The 20,482-nt window shown below is 39.4% G+C and overlaps 4 protein-coding genes and 1 long non-coding RNA gene across 5 annotated transcripts in view; 3 read left to right on the plus strand and 2 right to left on the minus strand.

The window, feature by feature from the left end:
• Nucleotides 1–20,482, minus strand: part of LOC136246801 (uncharacterized) — a 185,404-nt gene that overhangs the window by 31,210 nt on the left and 133,712 nt on the right. The window lies entirely within an intron of this gene.
• LOC136246307 (uncharacterized) lies at nt 5,610–6,609 on the plus strand. Its single transcript, XM_066037705.1, has 3 exons — nt 5,610–6,027; nt 6,078–6,120; nt 6,170–6,609. The coding sequence occupies exons 1-3, from the start codon at nt 5,610–5,612 to the stop codon at nt 6,516–6,518; spliced, it is 810 nt and encodes a 269-aa protein (XP_065893777.1). The 3' UTR covers nt 6,519–6,609.
• LOC136246308 (uncharacterized) lies at nt 6,550–7,318 on the plus strand. The gene is made up of 5 exons (XM_066037706.1): nt 6,550–6,609; nt 6,660–6,815; nt 6,869–6,955; nt 7,008–7,234; nt 7,303–7,318. The coding sequence occupies exons 1-5, from the start codon at nt 6,550–6,552 to the stop codon at nt 7,316–7,318; spliced, it is 546 nt and encodes a 181-aa protein (XP_065893778.1).
• On the plus strand, nt 7,346–9,794 carry LOC136246792 (uncharacterized). Its single transcript, XM_066038351.1, has 7 exons — nt 7,346–7,747; nt 7,795–7,938; nt 8,329–8,496; nt 8,545–8,726; nt 8,775–9,142; nt 9,196–9,397; nt 9,459–9,794. Exons 1-7 carry the CDS (start codon nt 7,378–7,380, stop codon nt 9,777–9,779), a joined length of 1,755 nt encoding a protein of 584 aa, XP_065894423.1. The 5' UTR covers nt 7,346–7,377; the 3' UTR covers nt 9,780–9,794.
• On the minus strand, nt 9,820–10,852 carry LOC136246309 (uncharacterized). The gene is made up of 2 exons (XM_066037707.1): nt 10,458–10,852; nt 9,820–10,407 (listed from the first exon to the last, which is right to left on the minus strand). The coding sequence occupies exons 1-2, from the start codon at nt 10,791–10,793 to the stop codon at nt 9,820–9,822; spliced, it is 924 nt and encodes a 307-aa protein (XP_065893779.1). The 5' UTR covers nt 10,794–10,852.

A 20,482-nucleotide genomic window follows, 5' to 3' on the forward strand; every position in this document is an offset into this window, starting at 1 on the left:
ATCTTTCCACCTCAGATACTCAAGAAGGGGTTTGCTTGGATATTGCCATGAATGGTTTTTGGGGTATATAGTCGTTCTGAGAGATGTTTTATTGATGTTCGTGTCTTTAATCCACTTGCCCATCTAACAGTTCTTCTACCTTTAAGAAGCATGAGAATATCAAGCGTCAAGCTTACAGTCAGAGAATTCATGAGGTTGAGCATGCTTCCTTTACACCTATTGTCATATCAGCAACTGGGTTTAGCTCACGAGGCCACAGTTTTCTACAAGCATCTGGCTTCCCTCTTATCTGCTAAGTCAGGTGATGAATACTCCATAGTCCAGGATTGGCTTTGGTGTTGCCTTGGTTTCTCTCTGCTCTGATCAGCCATTCAATGGATTTGAGGTGCACATTCATCCATTGGTGCTTACACTAGGGCTCCACCATCAATGGATTTAGTGCAAGTGGAGTCCCACTTGTCCGAATAACATTCTGGCTGCATTACTCTACTTTTTTATTGTCTTTTTCAGTGGTCCAGCACATGCCATTTTTTGTGTTGGAGGTGGTAGGCAAGAGTCCATCCATCAAGCCTGGTTAAAAAATAAATAAAAATAGTTAACCTACGTATACCCATGTACCGATTTTCAGCTTCTTCCCATAAGTGGTTTACTCTGTAGGCGTGACAACATAATTGTGCTATTTTTTGTGAATGATTGCTAATAACTCCTTGACTGTTGATCGTATTCCAGCCAAACTTGGTACCAAGATGCGCCTTTATACCTCCCTTCTGTGTGCCAAATTTCAAGGAATTTGGATATGGTGTTCGTGTTTTATGGCTGTTTTTGTAAGTGTGCAAAAAGAGGTACAAAAATAAGAAGAAAAAATGAAGAAACTAAGCCAATTTTGAAGTTGCATATCTCAGGAATGCTTGAAGCGATTTTGCTGAAATTTGTAATGTGGAGTACTGTCATTGGCTGGCATGTCCACAGCAAAACTCACTTCATTTTGTAAAGACAGCACGAAGCTACGAATGTGTGAAAATCATGTTTTCTTTCTTAAATAATCACTGTGATGCGTGCCGGCTTCTTGGGCTGCACAACACACTACCGTGTGTCTTGATCATGTCATGAATAATTTCATGTATATAATCTCATTTGTTATCATGGTTTCAATGTGTTCATGGTGATTGTTGTGTATTGTTACATATGCTACCGGCTTTGTAGAAAATGTTAAGTAATTAGCATTAGGGCAAAGTAGACAATGATAGACCTCAGTGTGGTGTGTATAGTTAGAAAAAAGCTAGACTGCATATATACAGGAGCTTATAAGCGCCGAAGGCACAAAGAGCGTGAAACACAAGGAGCGTGAAACTAACGGGTTTAACCATCAAAACTTCTACAGTGCAACATTGCCTTATTTTAAATACCCTAAATCCACAGGCCATCTGTTGGTGGTTTCGTTACATAAGCAGTTAGTAAGAAGCATTTGCAATGCAGCAGTTCTTGTATCAATAACTATAGTAATGGGAGACAGTGATGGAATTATAGTGTATTAGACAGGGGGTTCTGAAAACCCGGACCGGACCAAAGGTCGATTCTCCAGGGAAGAAAGATTAGCCATGTTATAAATATTTACTGCTATTTACATCCTCTATAGCGCTTATACACTATTCACCCTGCAGCAACTCTGCCAAGCACGCAGCCACGATGGTTGGGCAACACAAATTATCCACTGTAGAACAACTAACTAAGCTAAAACACTTTCTAATGTGCTTTACTACATGATCACTACAAAGCTACATGTTCTCCCACTGTACTGGAATAGAACTGGCACACACGAGTGGCTGCCCGAATTTTTTATAGTCATGCTGTGCAAAGTGATTGAAACTAAACTAGCAGTTAAAACATCAAATTTGTTTCAAAATCCATTTGGTGATAGATAATCCATGGAGTTAAGCAAGGTAGGAAGTACTTAAATTATTTCAGGATAGATTTCTAGAGTGAAAGCATGACTCTAACAAATTCATGCAGCCACTCATGTGTGCCAGTTCTATGCAAGTACAGCAGGCGAACATGTAGCTTTGTAGTGATCATGTAGTAAAGCACATTAGAAAGTGTTTTAGCTTAGATAGTTGTTCTACAGTGGATACTTCGTGTTGCTCAACCATCGTGACTGCGTGCTTGGCAGAGTTGCTGCAAGGTGAGTAGTGTATAAGCACTATAGAGGATGTAAATAGCAGTAAATGTTTATAACATGGCTAATCTTTCTTCCCTAGAGAATCGACCTTTGGTCCGGTCTGGTTCGGGTTTTCAGAACCCCCTATGAGACAGTAACAAGAGAAGTGTTGCTTACCAATCTAGCAAATGAGCTAAACTGTTGATCCATGACTGGTATGGACTGCTCATCTACCGCTGCACAGCTACCAGTAAATTTGTTTAATAAGTGCAATAACAACAGAAGCCCACTAAGCAGGTGTGTGAGGTTTCAACACTATTAGTGGTGTTCCATATAAGATATTTTGAATTTCAGCACTGTTACCACACAACCTCATGTAATGGAAGTTTCACACTCCTTTGCGCCTTTGGCACTTATAAGCTCCTGATATATATCAGCACATATGTGTAATAGAGCCCTCAATAAATGGTGGCGGTTGCCACTACTCCCAGGGGTGGTGGGCCACAGCAACTAACATGTTAACTGTCAAAAAAAACAAACATTTATAAAGATGTTGAACCGGGGACATCCTTTCACTGAACCACTGTTGGCAGCTGCTCAGCTCACTTAATTTCAAATAGAAAGTCTAGTTTAATAGTAAAGTGTTTATTATTTCATAGATTGGCCAATGAAATATTTAGATTGCTCTAGAACATTCTGTGTGTTCTATTATTAGTCTTTGAAAGATGCGTACTTTTATTAAAGTATTACAAAGGTAAGTAACAGATGGTAAACAAAACTTGTAATACAATACAATTAAAACTTCTTTCTCCCATGATCATCATTTTATGCCTATGGATAAGACATAATTGGGTAAAAACAAGCCAGCTTGTGACTGGCTTTGGTGTATTTAAAATACAAAAAGAATTCAACAACAGCTAAACTGTATAAAAGAATGTGACCTTTACAATTAAAATGAGATTGGATCTGTGAAAGCCTGACATAACCATGAATTTTTCAAATTTCATCTTTACAATTTATTTGAGCTCTGGTAAAGCTTCGTCCTCGTATTATGCAAAGAACTTATGAGTTGCAGCCCTACAAAGTAGCAACAACAGAAAGGTTGATTTGTACAGCAAGCATCAGGAAAATACATTACAGCCGTTTACTAAAATGGTTGTAACCTATGAACAGAATGGTATACCAAGTTGAGCCTTGTACCGTCATGTTCACCATGAATAGGGGAATCCATTGCTGCGTAAAGCACCCTATATGGAGACCAGCTACAATCAAGTCAACATGTAGAGAGCTCAGCCACAAAAGAAAAATCATATGGTAAAAATTTTAGCTACAAACAAGTCAACTTGCAGAGAGATAAACTGCAATTAAGTCACCCCATAAACAGTTCAGCTACAAGCAAGAGAACTCAGCAATGTTACAAGTCAAAGTTCAGCTACATAACAAGTCACCCTAGTGACTTCAGTGAGTTCAGCTACAAAAACTCACCCTGTAGGGTTCAACTATGTTACCATAGTGAGTTTAGCTACAAACATGTCACCCTGTAGCTACGATCAAGTCACCAATAGAGAGTTCATCCACAAACAAGCCACCATTTTGAGATATCAGCTACAATCAAGTCACCATGTAGAGAGTTCAGGTTACCCTGTAGAAATTTCAGTTATAGACAAGTCATCCTGTAGTGAGAACAGCAGCAATCAAATCACAATACAGAGTTTAGCCACAAAAAAATCACCCTGTAGAAATTTTAGTTACGCGCAAGTCACCTATAGAGTGATCAGCTACAATCGATCACCAAGTAGAGAGTTCAGCCACAAACAAGTTACTCTGTAAAGAGCTATCACAAAAACGTCACCCTGTAGAAAACTCAACTCACCTTGTAGAGTTCAGCTATGTTATAAGTCACCCTGCTGATCAGATCAGCTACAATCAAGTAGAGAGTTCAGCTACCAACAAAGCACCCTGTAGTGCATTCAGCCATGTAACAGTCACCCTGTAGATAGTTCAGCTACACATAACACCCTGTACAGGGTTCAGTTACATAACAAGTCACCTAAATAGCTCCATGATAATCATTTTATTCAGTTTCAAATTTACAATAGATACATAGATTCACACAAATATTTTTTTACAATTCCTGTAGTTAAGAAGACAAGTTGATGTTGTGCTACTTCTAAAACCAGATGCCCAGACAGTAAATACTATTCCTTTCTAGTTAAAGAGGCAATTAATCAACTTTGCATATAGGTTTGTTGGAGTTATCCTTCCTTAGTAGTGCATTGCAATGTAGTTACCAAACTAATTCAAGAATTACAAAATACCAAGAAGCCGGTGCGCCACACCGTGAGTATATTAACAGGAAGAAAGAAAACGCAATTTTCACACCTATGTAGCTCTGTGATCCCTTATCCGATTGGAACCAAATTTGCTAGAGACGTGCCGCCCAGTTAGGGGAGTCTATATACCAAATTTGAAGAAAATTGCTCCAGCCATTTCCGAGATACGAGCGAACAAAATTTCGTTTTAATTTCTTCGTTTTTTTCTTCTTCATCTTCTTCATTTCGCAAAATTCGCCATAAAACACGAATGCGTGCTCGGATTGGGCTGAAATTTGGCACACTTAAAGGGCTCATTAAGGCGGATCTCCGTATCAACTTTGGTAGGAATCCGATGAACATTCACGAAGTTATTACCGATTATTTGCGTAAAATAAGGTCAAAGGTCTGTCACGCCTACAGGGTAAACCCCTTGGAGGAATCAGTTGAAAATTGATATGTAGATGGAGCAACCATCGTAGGAGTGCCTTTGTGTGGTTTGAAAAGAATCGGGATAAAGACCATGGAGATATGACACAAAACCCAACCTGTTTCAAAATTACGCGATCGATTTTTATGAATAAAAAAACTATTAGTTTTCGTGTCTACCAGGCAAACCACTTAGAGCAACGAGCTGAAAATCAGTATGTAGCTGGAATAATCATCATAGAAAGTTCTTGCAGTAGTACAGAAGAATCGGATTACAAATCACTGAGTTATGATTCGAAAGGAAACTACGTGCAGCAAATGCGAGATCGAGATACTCTAATAGAACAGTCACCCTAATAAAGCATTCAGCTGCATGTATAATTTACTCAGTTATATTACATTGCAAGTTATTCTGTAGGGAATTCAGCTACAAACAAGTCACCCTGTAGTCAGATCAGCTAGAAGAAGGTACCTAATAGAGAGTTCAGCTACAAAGAAGCCATCATGTGGAGCAGAGGAGGTCGGCAGCGCTATCACGTGCCCCATACGAATACACTGTTTTCTGAAATAAGGGTAAACGAAATCCGAAAATACTACAGGCGATAAGATTATAACATATTGAAACGATTGATGAAATCACCCCCATCCACCCCATGCGTTATGCTAGTTTTATCAATTGTTTAAAAGATATAGGTTCACGTGAGCAACGCTGAATGGCGGAACAGGATTGCGCGAGAACAGAGAAGGATCGCGAGAGCGATTTATGCCACGAGACTGCAACTAGCAAACGTCCAAGGGGTTCTCCAACGTTATATACTCCCCACAGACAAGAAAAGAGAGTAGCTTTAAGAGAGCTGGTAAACCACGAGTTTAATCACGAGGAGGGAGTGCAAGAGGATCCACAACCAATGTTTAATCTGGCTCCAAGAAGATTGATTAACCTTAACGAAAACATCACTACTAGCCATTCAAAGGAGAAATGGAGTGAAGAAGAAGTCAAAGCTTTGGCTGAGTTCGTTCTCTTCCACACACCTGGGGATAAGTGGCCATCACATAAGCAGAGTGCCTTTTGGACAAGTGCTAGTGAATTTGTGGAACAACGAGTGGAGTCAACAGTAGTCCGTAGAAGTGGTATGGCATTAATCAAAGGTATATAATATAAATACATGGTTTACTTTTAGCTGAGGCTTGTCGGTGGAGAGTTACAGGTCATCTAGCTAAGAGGTACGCCTTTAATGTTGTTCAATATAACTTCCTCTATATACGTGTATAGATTTAAGACACCAAAGGATGCAGAAGCATGGTACAATGGACAGGCTGTAAATGTAACAGCAAATGCTCCAAGCCTCTCAACAGTTTGTCATGGTCTAAATACAACTGCAACACAAACCAGCCCAGTGGAATCTTGCTTAGTGGAGTATGCCCTAAATCAATTACCAGCAGAATCTCGGTTGTTGGCACTTTCCAAGTTGTTTTCAGCTTATTTGAGTGACCAGTTATCTCTTATAGTTCCTAATGACTTTTTTGAACAATGCTGCCAGTGCAATGTTGAGGTTATCAGATGGTGGTCGCACAAATGTACTGTACAATCTTGCCAAAGGTATTGGCACAATGCGGCCTGATCAGAGTGACTCACGTCTTCCCATCAAACGAATGCCTTTAGGACTTGTTGAATACATTGCACAGTTTTTTGCAGCTGACAATCTGCAGCAGGTAAATCACATGTATGTTTACATACTGTAAATTCATAAGCCATTATATAGGTATCATGTCCAACAGACTATCGTCAGTGGCTACAAACTATGTATGCTCATTTTGGACAGAAATGGATTGAGCTTCACCGTGGGCCTATGTGGTGCACAGTCATGTCAACACAAGAAGCTAGTACCAGTGCCTCTCGCACTCAGAAAACCATGGAGGTACACATACATAGATTTCCTTATTTGGTTGTATGTATGCACATTTATTGTAGGCCTTAGTTAATGTTCCTGCAGTAGCAGAAAGGTCCCTGCGGTATGATTTTGCATCTAGTGAAATCACTCTGGATGCTCAGATACAGGTACAGATAGCCCAGTATCTTATTTTGTTATTATTGTATCGTGTATGCATAGCTAAATGTGCTCGATGAAGCAGCCAAGTCCAATCCAGGAGCATGGTGGTGGTTGAAAGCTGATGGTTGCAACATTAATAAAGGACTGAAGGAAACCACTAAGTTACAATGGAGTGGGGATGTAGACTTGGGTGATGGGGCTCTACAAAAGCAGTATCAATCATACAAGTTGCGTTTACAGAAGGTGAACGAACTATCTGCTAGTGCAGCAGACGGCTTGAGAGCAGTGTAAGTGAAGATTTAGAATTTATTCAGACAGGTATGTGTGTGCTGCATAATGAAATACTTATCATTAGGTACTTGCAGAACTAGTAAAATCTAATAACAAGTACACAGAGAAACTCCAGTTATGTAAGCAGAATGAAAAGGAGATGATGTCTTTAGCTTGGAAGGTCAAGGAGTTAAATGAACTCAATGAGATTGGAAGAAATCTTTTTCGCACCATCAATGTCTTGATCACTGAGATTTGCAAGCAAGATGCACTTCCAGAGGAGAACATCCCGAGACAGTTAGCTGTGTCCAAACAGAAGCTGGTTAACTTCATTAAAGGTGTTACGCGACATCGACGCACTGCTGCTACTCACATACTGGTTTTTATGATCAGCACTGAAGATAGGCAGAAAAAACCATATGCACTGCCCATTCAGAGTCTGCCATACAAGGGAATAGGTGATGGAATGGTGCGTGAGCTTGCAAACAGAATAATTTGTGAAATGGTCAAGCGAAAGATGCACGTTGCAGGTAGACATTGTGAAATTATAATAAGTTTGTTATTTATTACTACATAGGATTCACAACAGACGGTGAATGGAACTCCTTACGTGCAAAGGGGTATTCAAGACCCCTTTCTATCTTTCAAATCCGTGCTGAAGCAAGGTCTAAGTTCAGTCGGATGGGTCTGAAGAGAATGCTTGCAATGATTACACCCCAGTGTATGTATGCAGTGTATGTATGCAAGTGTTTATTGTGCACACAGGGAAGGAAAGGAGGTTTAAAATAATTTTTGTATAGCCTGTACCAAAAGAAAAAAAAAAATTATGTAACTGGAGATTGCAAATAGAACTTTAAATACTATACTGTTTTCATGGTTTGCTGGACTGCTTTTTCAGCCTTGAAAATTTATTCACTATCATGGTTGCCTCTGGTTTACAACAGGTAACCCGAGTGAAAAATGAGCGATCTTCAAAAACAAAATTGTAAAATTTGTTAATCCACTAAATTAAATACTTTGAAAGTGTGTATGTCACTCGTATTACAGCAATATTCAAAAAGTTTTTATTGCTTATCCACATACCCACAATGTCCTTTTGTTTCTTATTAAGGGAAGAATGGGACTCTTACTGCAATGCTACCTTATGAAGCAGTATCTCCAGTGCTCATAGCTGAAATTCAGAAGTGGTATTCAAATGGGGCTGAAGAGGATAATGTAATTGAAAGATTAAGACTGCGTACAGTGCCACCAGGTTACAAGATACACAATTGGATAGAAGGTACGTTACTATAGATAAATAGCCACTATATGATACTTAGTTGTGTAGGAAAAGATGAAACTAAAGCTGAAAAGCTGCGTTCCATATTGGCACAATTGGAATATACACACTCTGTCAATCTCCTTCATTCTAAAGGGGTCCTCTTTAAGGATCACCTGTACGTGCCAGAGGTTCATCCTATCACAGGGGAGGAATTCTGTGAGCGAGAGGATGAAGGACACATCTTTAAAGTACATGCATTTGAAAATATGGATGTATAATCATGATATCTCTTTTAGCGAATCGGCACCAGTCTCAGACAGGGTGGACCATGTAACCTTCAATTGGAGCGCTTTGAAGAAGCACTTTATGACACAACAGCTGGGCTCACTTATTGTGCACTCTCTGGTGTTCGAAAACAGAGTGTGGAAGATGTAGAGAGGTTATTTGGTCTTCTTCTAATAGAGTGGATGGAAAAGAAAGGGTACAGTAATGAGGCTATGTATCTCAGAGTTGTTCGTAACTGGAGACGTGCTTGCGATGAACGAGGACTGACTGATGACCAACGCAGTACATTCAACCAAGAGTTTTTGGATTATATATTGGATGATCTCATGCCATGGCATAAAGATGGTCAGTGTGATTTCAGCCGTTTGGAAGTAAACCGGTTTGTTTAAGTCCTGTATTTGTTTTATGTATCCAAATAAATATTGTACCCAGAAACATCACCACCATAAGAGGCTTCACCAGGGAGACGTTGATAGCTCTAGCAGCTAACATAGAATCAAGGGAGTGGAGAAGACAGTTTAATACCAGAAATAGAATTCCTGCTGAAAACCCTCGAGCTAGCTCTACCGATGATGTAGAATGCTTTTTTAGCATGCTACGTGACACTGTGGGAAAGGATTTCACTCTCAAAGAGGTATGCTTAAATGAAAATGTTCTATCTAGATATATGATAGCTCATCTTTTTGGTAATGTAGGTTTATTATGGTTGGAGAAAAGTGACAGAGGAGTTTGTCAAAAGAATGGATCCCGACTTGCCATTCTATTACCATACTTCTTCAAAATGCAGATACTATGAGGGACTGATGCCAGATTTTAGTCATAAACTTGCTAACAAGAAAACAAAACGTCTTCCTCGGTTCGAGATGCTTGGAGATAATTCCAGTAGAGTCACAATGTCACTGCGTGGCAATACTTCCATTCGCACGAAGTTTCATAGTGCACCATTAAGTCTTCCACCACCACCTGGGACATCTAATGCAGTTTTATATGAACATTCTTATGCTTGCAACAAATAAATGTGATCAAAATCAATTAAACAATAATAATAAATTATAGTCAATCATAATCAGTTGCACGACTTCGAAGAACTTGCCGGGACCATTCACCATTCCTTGTGATTATTATTCCAGCATACCAACCTCTGTTCTTGAAGTATGGTAAAAACTTAATCCATCTGAATCTCACGTTGATAATTTTTTTGGCATTTATTACACCTAGCACTTCAGATGCTGCTTCTCGAACCACATAGCCGATCCTTTTCCATTCTGCACCTTCATCTGCTTGGCACATAAATGCTACGGCATTGGTGTCATGTGGGTTATCTGGCTCTGGTTTTAACTTCACTGAGACTGTTTTTCTGTCATTTATATTTCTGCTGGCTAGAGCTAGTGTGTCTTGATATTCCATATCTTTGTGCACACCAATGCACTTAAAAACAACACTGTGAGTTATCTCTGGAACACTATCATCTTCCTCTGTATTTGATGAAATATCAGCAGTGGGGCTCAAGCATGGCGAAAGTGATGGATCTGAATCTGACGTGACAGTGTCATCCAACCAAGTCCACTTCCACAACACAAAGACTTCGTGGCCATTATAAAACTTATATGGGGTGATATCAACAGATCTACTGAACTCAGTTGCCTGTGTGTATACAACAATTAAATTTTGTGTAACTTTATTTTTGCACTCACTTCAATCATAAATGCACAGACGTAGCGCTGCTCTATGCACATTGCGGCTGGAAGAGGGTGGTCCAAATTCTCACAATATCTAGTGAACCCATCAAAAACGTGGAGCTTGCTGCTACCATCCTCGCATATTTCCTCCCATTGCAACTTCACTTCGACGATATCTGTGTTAAAAATCGGGAAGCTTGGGACGATATAATTAATGACATTGCCTCTGGCCAACATCGTTAAAATTTCATAGTGCACTTCTTCAGTTTCACAAAGGTTACCAGCAGACTCTTCACCATAGCATCGTTGTTCATCGCCTTCTGAGTGGACGTCAGCATCAGTTTCCGCCATGATGGAATGCAAAATATGTAATTATAATGGATTATTTTTAAGGGCGCTTAAACCGTTGCCTTCCTCCTCTGCATGTAGAGAGTTCAGCTCAAATAAATCACCCTGTAGAGAATTCAGCTACAAACAAATTGCCCTGTAGAGAGATCAGCTAGAAGAAGTTACCTTGTAGAGAGTTCAGTTACAAAGAAACAATCATGCAAAGAGTTTAGATGCAAACAAATCACCCAGTAGAAAGTTACGCTATGAACAGATCACACTATAGAGAGTTCAGTTAGAAACAAGTCATCCTGTAGAGAGATCAGCTAGAAGAAGTCACATTGTAGAGAGTTCAGTTACAAAGAAACAATCATGCAAAGAGTTTAGCTGCAAACAAATCACCCAGTAGAAAGTTCCGCTATGAACAGATCACACTGTAGAGAGTTCAGTTAGAAACAAGTCATCCTGTATAGAGATCAGCTAGAAGAAGTTACCTTGTAGAGAGTTCAGTTACAAAGAAACAATCATGCAAAGAGTTTAGCTGCAAACAAATCATCCAGTAGAAAGTTCCGCTATGAACAGATAACACTGTAGAGAGTTCAGTTAGAAACAAGTCATCCTGTAGATAGATCAGCTAGAAGAAGTCACTTTGTAGAGAGTTCAGCTACAAAAAAACCACCATGTAAGAGAGTTCAGATGCAAACAAATCACCTGTAGAGAGTTCAGCTAGGAACAAGTCACCCTGTACAGAGATCAGCTAGAAACAAGTCACCCTGTAGAGAGTTCAGCTAGAAGAAGTTACATTGTAGAGAGTTCAGCTACAAAGAAACTACCATGTAGAGAGTTCAGCTGCAAACAAATCTCCCTGTAGAGAATTCAGCTACAAACAAATCACCCTGTAGAAAGATCAGCTAGAAGAAGTTACCTTGTAGAGAGTTCAGCTACAAACAAATCACCCTGTAGAGAGTTCAGCTAGAAACAAGTCACCCTGTAGAGAGATCAGCTAGAAGAAGTTACATTGTAGAGAGTTCAGCTACAAAGAAACTACCATGTAGAGAGTTCAGCTACAAACAAGTCACCCTGTAGAGAGTTCAGCTAGAAGAAGTTACATTGTAGAGAGTTCAGCTACAAAGAAACTACCATGTAGAGAGTTCAGCTGCAAACAAATTGCCCTGTAGAGAGTTCAGCTACAAACAAGTCACCCTGTAGAAAGATCAGCTAGAAGAAGTTACCTTGTAGAGAGTTCAGCTAGAAACAAGTCACCCTGTAGAGAGATCAGCTAGAAACAAGCCACCCTGTAGAGAGTTCAGCTAGAAGAAGTTACATTGTAGAGAGTTCAGCAGTTCAGCTGCAAACAAATCGCCCTGTAGAGAATTCAGCTACAAACAAATCACCCTGTAGGAAGATCAGCTAGAAGAAGTTACCTTGTAAAGAGTTCAGCTACAAACAAATCACCCTGTAGAGAGTTCAGCTACAAACAAGTCATCCGGTAGAGAGATCAGCTAGAAGGATCACCTTGCAGAGAGGTCAGCTACAAAGAAATCACCCTGCTTCATCTTTTCTTCTTCCTGTAGTAAAGAAAAAAATGATAGGATAAAAAGCCCTAAAGCCGGCCATAGGCCGGCTTTGGGGTATACAAATACAAAAAGAAGTGAAATCTAATCCAAAACAGCCAAGCTGTAAAAAAAGAGTGCGGCCCTGAGAAAGGCTATGGTGAAAAAAGATGTGAAATCCAAGGTGGCGGCCAAGAAATGGCTGTGATGGTAGGTTAATGGTAAAAATTTTAATAACAACAATTCAGGTGAATTTGGTGCCGCTTGGTCTTGGCACAAAATTCACTTGAATTGTCGTTATTAAAATTTTTACCATTAACCTACCATCACAGCCATTTCTTGGCCGCCACCTTGGATTTCACATCTTTTTTCACCATAGCCTTTCTCAGGGCCACACTCTTTTTTTACAGCTTGGCTGTTTTGGATTAGATATTACTAAATTGCAGCATTTACTAATTCTCTGGTTATTATTAATGCTAAATTAATACTAAAATATATTTACACACAGTAGTAGCCTCTCGACTGTTTTATAGTATGTCTATTGTGTTAATTGTTTGGAGAAAGCTTCAAGGTTGTCCTTCAATTTTTTTCACTTAAGTACAGGACTCACTTCCCTTTAACCTAAAAAATCGTTATTCTTGGTAGCATACAAGGCTAGATATGCCATGTTCAGCTGTTTTATGGCCCTTTGTAAAAGACATTCCAATAATTAGCTTCACCTGTATTATAATCTGGCATGAATAATATGCTGCAAAGTAAATGATTACTTTCTTGGAAGGTTTAAGGGATAGCGTATTGGCATCAAAGCCTGCATTATTTCACCGCCAGTGAAATTATAACATAATCATAATTATATGCACTTTTACAGAGGGTACACCGGGATCCACGCTTGTACACCACTAGCTAGCCAGGTGAGATATAGTCTAGATAACATGTGTTCCAGCTGTGCAACAATGTAGCAGCCGTCTTACTAGTAGATAATAAACCAGTGCCTTCGACAATGAGGATAGTAACGCCCTGACCATTCACCTGGTTGTAATACATGGACACATGTAGGTTTTTTTGTAGCATTAATTTCATACAGCTGTATCTTGCTATGTTTTCACAGTAGTAAGAGTACAAACTTGAATCAAGTTTTTCAGACTTTGCCCACTACTTTATTATTCTACGTCATGCAATGAAGTAATATTGCATAAATAAAGACGTGTCGTGCGGCCCAAGAAGCTGGCACGCCACACCGTGAGTATATTAACAAGAAGTAAGAAAATGCGGTTTTCACACCTTTGTAGCTCCGTGATCCCTTATTGGATTGAACCCAAATTTGCTACAGAAGTGCCAGCTAGGTAGGGGAGTCCACATTCAAAATGTGAAGAAAATTGCTCCAGCCATTTCCGAGATACGAGCAGCCAAAGTTTGGGTATTGTTTCTTCATTTTTTCTTCTACTTCTGCTTCTTCTTTTCACACACTTTACAAAACCTGCCATAAAATGCTAACACATACTCCGACCAAGCTGAAATTTGTCACACTTACAGAGCTCATTAAGGCGGATCTCAGTACCAACATTGGTAGGAATCTGAAGAAAATTCACAGAGTTATGACCGATTATTTGCGTAAAAAAAGGTCGAAGGTCTGTCATGCCCACAGGGTAAACCCCTTGAAGGAATGAGCTGAAAATTGCTATGTAGATGAAGTAACTATCGTAGGAGTGCCTTTTTGTGGTTTGAAAGGAATCTAGATAAAGGCCATTGAGATATGACACAAAACCCAACCTGTATCACAATTGTGACCAGATTTTACAGAACCGAACCAAATCGCACATCAGGCAAAATCAAACTAACACCACCAGTGAATAGCTACACTATCGTACTACAAGTTTTGACCCACAGCACTACTCAAACTACACGAGGCTGGTTTTAGTAGACGTCTTTTCTGGGTGGTGTGGAGTGCCCAAATGGCGGTTTCAGGCCTTGTGAAGGACCTGGCCTGTCAAGAATCAGTGGCTTACTGGTGGACAGCCTTATAATGTTGGCCAGACGTGTTCTCTGTAGATTTTGCTACATATCAGCCACTAAGGAGCCAGCACAGCCCTGTAATCTCGTGTCTGGACTCCAATCGTGGTCTGCCTCCATTTTGAGGCCTATCTTTTGCCCTCCCCGCCACCCCCCAGCCTCCATCCTTTTGTGAGCACTCGTGATACTACTTCGCTCGTCCAACTGCTCAGATTTTCTATCTTATTTGGCGGGAAACTGTACAAGCAGCTACAAGTACTGGAAGTGGCTTGAAAGGTAACAGATTGATGCATCTTTTGTGTAAATTTCATACGCGTGCTTGCTATCCTTGGAGAGTTATGCTGGCTTCAATTCTTTAAAACCGTTTATCTCGAAACTTCTAATGTGTGATTTGGATTGTTTTTCCAAAATCCAGTCACAATTATGCAATCGATTTTTATGAATAGAAAAACTATTAGTTTTCATGCCTACCAGACAAACCACTTAGAGCAATGAGCTAGAATAATCATCATAGAAAGTCATTGCAGTAGTACAGAAGAATTGGATTACAAACCACTGAGTTATGATTCCAAAGCCAACTACGTGTAGCAAATGCAAGATCGAGATACTCTAATAGAAAAGTCACCCTAATAGAGCATTCAGCTACGTTTATAACTTACTCCACTATAGAGTTATATTACAATGCAAGTTATTCTGTAGAGAGTTTAGCTACAAACAGTTAATCTTATACAATTCAGCAACAAGCAAGTCACCCTGTAGAGAGTTCAGCTACAAATATGTCGCTATAGAGATTCAGAACATTATAAGTCACACTGAAGAGAGTTCAGCTATAAACAAGTCACCCTGTAGAGAGTTCAGCTACAACAAGTCACTCTGTAGAGAATTCAGCTACAAAAAAGCTACCCAGTAGAGAGTTCATCTAGATCAGCTACAAACAAGTTACATTATACAATGTTCAGAGTCACTCTGTAGAGAGTTCAGCTACAAACGGGTCACTCTGTAGTACAAACAACACAGCATAATTCATACACAAATACTGACTGTATTTATTCCAACTATGTTATGGTGTTGGAACTAATAGTCCAAAAATTCTACCTTGGCTCAAGCAAAAATAGACCACAGCCCCAAATAGTGAATAACATTAGAGTCATTTATAGATTTGAGATTTGTTTTGTCTCGTTATAGGGAGTTTTTTAAATTAGTTGTTCCAATACTGAATTAATACGGAGTTAGAATATGTAGTATTGGAACACTATTTTTGCTGTGCAAGTCACCGTGTAACTGGAGAGTTCAGCAACCAATCAAAAAAAACCACTCTGTAAAGAGTTCAGCTATACAAATAATCTATAGAGAAAGTTATAACTCAATAGAGAGATCAGCTAGAAATCCAGTAGAGAGATCAGCTAGAAGACATCACCTTATAGAGAGTTCAGTTACAAAGAAACCACCATGTAGAAAGTTCAGCTGCAAACAAATCACTCTGTAGAGAGTTCAGCTACGAACAGATCACCCTGTAGAGAGTTAAGCTAAAAACAATTTTCCCTGTAGAGAGATCAGCTAGAAAAGGTTATCCTGTAGAGAGATTAGCTAAAAGGATCACCTTGTAGAGAGTTCAGATACAAACAAATCACTCTGCAGATAGTTCAGCTACAAACAAGTCATCCTGTAGAGAGATCAGCTAGAAGTTACCTTGTAGAGAGTTCAGCTACAAAGAAACCATCATGCAGAGAGTTCAGCTGCAAACAAATCACCCAGTAGAAAGTTCAGCTATGAACAGATCACCCTGTTGAGAGTTCAGTTAGAAACAAGTCATCCTGTAGAGAGATCAGCTAGAAGTATCACCTTGTAGAGAGTTCAGCTACAAACAAATCACCTGTAGAGAGTTCAGCTACAAACAATTCACCCTGTAGAGAGATCAGCTAGAAGAAGTCACCTTGTAGAGAGTTCAGCTACAAAAAACCACCATGTAGAGAGTTCAGTTGCAAACAAATCACCCTGTAGAGAGTTCAGCTACGAACAGATCACCCTGTAGAGAGTTCAGCTAGAAACAATTTTCCCTGTAGAGAGATCAGCTAGAAAAAGTTATCCTGTAGAGAGATCAGCTAGAAGGATCACCTTGTAGAGAGTTCAGCTACAAACAAATCACCCTGCAGATAGTTCAGCTACAAACAATTCACTCTGTAGAGAGATCAGCTAGAAGAAGTCACCTTGTAGAGAGTTCAGCTACAAAGAAACCACCATGTAGAGTTCAGTTGCAAACAAATCACCCTGTAGAGAGTTCAGCTACGAACAGATCACCCTGTAGAGAGTTCAGCTAGAAACAATTTTCCCTGTAGAGAGATCAGCTAGAAAAAGTCATCCTGTAGAGAGATCAGCTAGAAGGATCACCTTGTAGAGATCAGCTAGAAGGATCACCTTGTAGAGAGTTCAGCTCCAAACAAATCACCCTGCAGATAGTTCAACTACAAACAAGTCACCCTGTAGAGAGACCAGCTAGAAGTTACTTTGTAGAGAGTTCAGTTACAAAGAAACCATCAAATAAATAGTTCAGCTACAAACAATTCACCCTATAGAGAGATCAGCTAGAAGAAGTCACCCTGTAAAGAGATCAGCTAGAAGACATCACCTTATAGAGAGTTCAGTTACAAAGAAACCACCATGTAGAGAGTTCAGCTGCAAACAAATCACCCTGTTGAGAGTTCAGCTACGAACCGATCACCCTGTAGAGAGTTCAGCTAGAAGGATCACCTTGTAGAGAGTTCAGCTACAAACAAATCACCCTGTAGAGAGATCAGCTAGAAGTTACCTTGTAGAGAGTTCAGCTACAAAGAACCATCATATAAAGAGTTCAGCTGCAAACAAATTACCCTGTAGAGGGTTCAGCTAGAAACAAATCATCCTGTAGAGTGTTCAGCTAGAAACAAATGACCCTGAAAAGAGTTCAGCTACAAACAATGGGAGCTTCAGCTACAGTTCAGTTGTGTAAGAAGTCACCTTATTAACTACAGTATGTGATAATCATTCAGTGTTAAATATACAAATATTTAATCAGACAAAAACTATACACACAATTACTTCCTTTGTTCCACAATTCCTGCAGTAAAGAAAAACAACAAGTTAAAAGAAGCACCAGAGCCAGTTTATGGCCAGCTTTGTGGCTTGCAATACAAAAAGAAGTGATATCTAAACCAAAACAGCCAAGCTGTAAAAAAAGAGTGCGGCCCCCAAAAAGGCCAAGGTGAAAAAAGATGTGAAATCCAAGGTGGCGGCCAAGAAATGGCTGTGATGGTAGGTTAATGGCAAAATTTTTAATTATGACAATTCAGGTGAACTAGGATTCGGCACCAAATTCACCTGAATTGTCATAATTAAATTTTTTGCCATTAACCTACCATCACAGCCATTTCTTGGCTGCCACCTTGGATTTCACATCTTTTTTCACCTTGGCCTTTTTGGGGGCTGCACTCTTTTTTTTACAGCTTGGCTGTTTTGATTTAGATAAACTTAATGGCTTCACCATGTAAACAATACCAACACACTGCCCATTTAATTAATACTGGCGCTGTACAGCCTACATACAGGCTGCTTTTAAAATTTTTGCTCACATGGGCATAATAACACAGACACTTTTCCCAAAAAAAATTACAGTAATCAGGCGTATGCCTCTCAGCTGGTCTACAAATGACTACCCTTAAGGTGCGTGCCTCGTTAAAAACAACAAAAAAAACAGGTTAAAAGAAAGCATTAAATCCAGCAAAAGCAGTGGTATCTATACCAAAACACCCAAGCTGTGAAAAAGGGTGTGGCCATCCAAAAAGCCAGGGTGAAAAAGTTGAAGGTGATGGTCAAGAAATGACTGCAATGAGGCTAATGCCAATGGTTTTATTTTAAATTTGATTATTAAAATGCATCATTGCAGCCATTTTTTGGCTGCCATTTGTGATCGTGCACCTTTTTCACCCAGGCCATTTTGGAGGGCCACACCCATTTTTCACAGCTTGGCTGTTATATACATACATAATATATGTGACTGGATTTTGGAAAAACATTCCAAATTGCACATTAGAAGCATTTAAAGAATTTAAGTCAGCATAACATGCCAAGGATACTGAGTGCACATATGAAATTTCACAAAAATCTGTTAACTTTCAGACCACTTCCAGGACTTGTAGCTGCTGGTAGAGTTTCCTGCCAAATAAGATAGAAAATCTAAGCAATTGGATGAGTGAAGTATGTAGTATCACGAGTGTTCACAAAGGGGTGGAGGGTGGTGAGGTGGGCAAGAGATAGACTTTAAAATTGAGGCAGACCATGACTGAAGTCCAGACACGAGATTACAAGGTTATGCTGGCTTCTTAGTGGCTGATATGCAGTAAAATCAACAGAAAAATATGTTTAGCCAAAAATATCAGGCCATCCACCAGCAAACCACTTATTCAGATCCTTTACAAAGCCAGAAACTGTCATTTGAGCTTACCACACCACCCAGAAAAGATGTCTGTTAAAACTAGCCTCGAGTAGTTTGAGTAATGCAGAGGGTCAAAACTACTAGTATGATAGTGTAGTTATTCACTGGTAATGCTAGCTTGATTTTGCCTTATGTGCAGTTTGGATCAGTTTTGTAAAATCTGGTCACATAAAACATGACGGAATCTGGGAAAACTGGTCTTATTGACCATGACAGCAGATTTGATTTTTTACCAAGAACACAAAGCTACATGAATAAACTATCAAACTTTGACAACCAAAATCAGCTAGACTTAAGTGGTATGCTTTTGCTAGCTGCTTTTCCCAAACACAGTGGTGAGCTTTACAAGCAATCTGGGGCCTTATTGGAGCTATGGCCAGCCTGTGGATGGCTGTGTGTGGCTGTACAGCTCCATGGTATTCAATGTGTTTAGATCCATATTTCTGGACTATGCAGGTTTAATGGTTAATAGCAGTGCAGTGACCACCACATCCACAACCAAAGATACCTACACTGTAAATAAAGTACCAGATGTAGTGGGTGATTTTTTGTTTTCAGATATTTCTAGGAAGCTCTTTTTTGCAAAAATAAATTCCCAAAAAAAAGTAAGTCGCCTTCACACGAAGAAACATGCTGGCATGATTCTAGCATAAGCATGATGGCTGATTACCCACTCAAGACTCCCTAGTCTTTTCTCCAGTGCATAGGGATGGGTGATTAATCCATCAGTAAGTCAGCTGCTGGCACATTATCTTTCGTAATTTGTGAAAAGGATTTCTATTTACTCAAATCCACTCTGGCTTTGAAATATGCACTCTTCAAATTGTGATTCAGATTTTGTCTTTTCGCAAAATTTTCTTTAGTGTTGCCATGATATATCAATACATTGATAGTATCATGAACCACGATAGTGGGTTCATAATAGGGATCACCCATGTTTTTTTTGCAAAAACTCTAATAGAACGCACGCCTAAAAACCACCTTGGAAAGCATCCTCCAACTCAAAACAACCCTCTAGTGATTAGTTGCAATGAGTATTGGTCCACTAGTAAGTATCAAGTAAAAAGGAAACAATATGTGCATTTGGGACTAAACTGAAATTTGCCGTTTTGTTCATCTTCATATTATCATGAACCACGATAGTGGATTCATAATAGGGATCACAGCAGAATTTTTGAAAATCCTAATAGAGCAGTCACCTAAAACCAGCCTTAGAAAGCAGACTCGAGCATAAAACAACACTCAGAAGGCTTATTATCAAACACTCAGAAGGCTTATTATCAAACACTCAGAAGGCTTATTATCAAACACTCAGAAGGCTTATTATCAAACACTGAACTCAGAAAAATGGTGACATAGCAGTAAAAATGGTCTAGACGAAATTTGGAAACATTCAAAAATTGTGAATTTCATGCGAATTGTTCATATTATTATTATTATTTTGTTTCACTTGTGTACAGCCCAATGCTTCCTTTTTTTCGCGATAAAAACTACACAGCCTTACTCACTGAGTCCTTCTGCGTGTCCATGACCCATTAATTAACCCGTACTCCACAGATCGCTATCCGACCTCCACCTTGATAAATTTCTAAGTTCTTTTTTGCCATTGCCTGCTGTTCCGTATACGGAAGAAGCCATAGAAGAACAAAATTATGGGATCTTGTGTGCTCAGGGATGCGTAT

This window comes from Dysidea avara, chromosome 2 (genome assembly GCF_963678975.1).
Source record: "Dysidea avara chromosome 2, odDysAvar1.4, whole genome shotgun sequence".
Taxonomy (NCBI): Eukaryota; Metazoa; Porifera; class Demospongiae; order Dictyoceratida; family Dysideidae; genus Dysidea; species Dysidea avara.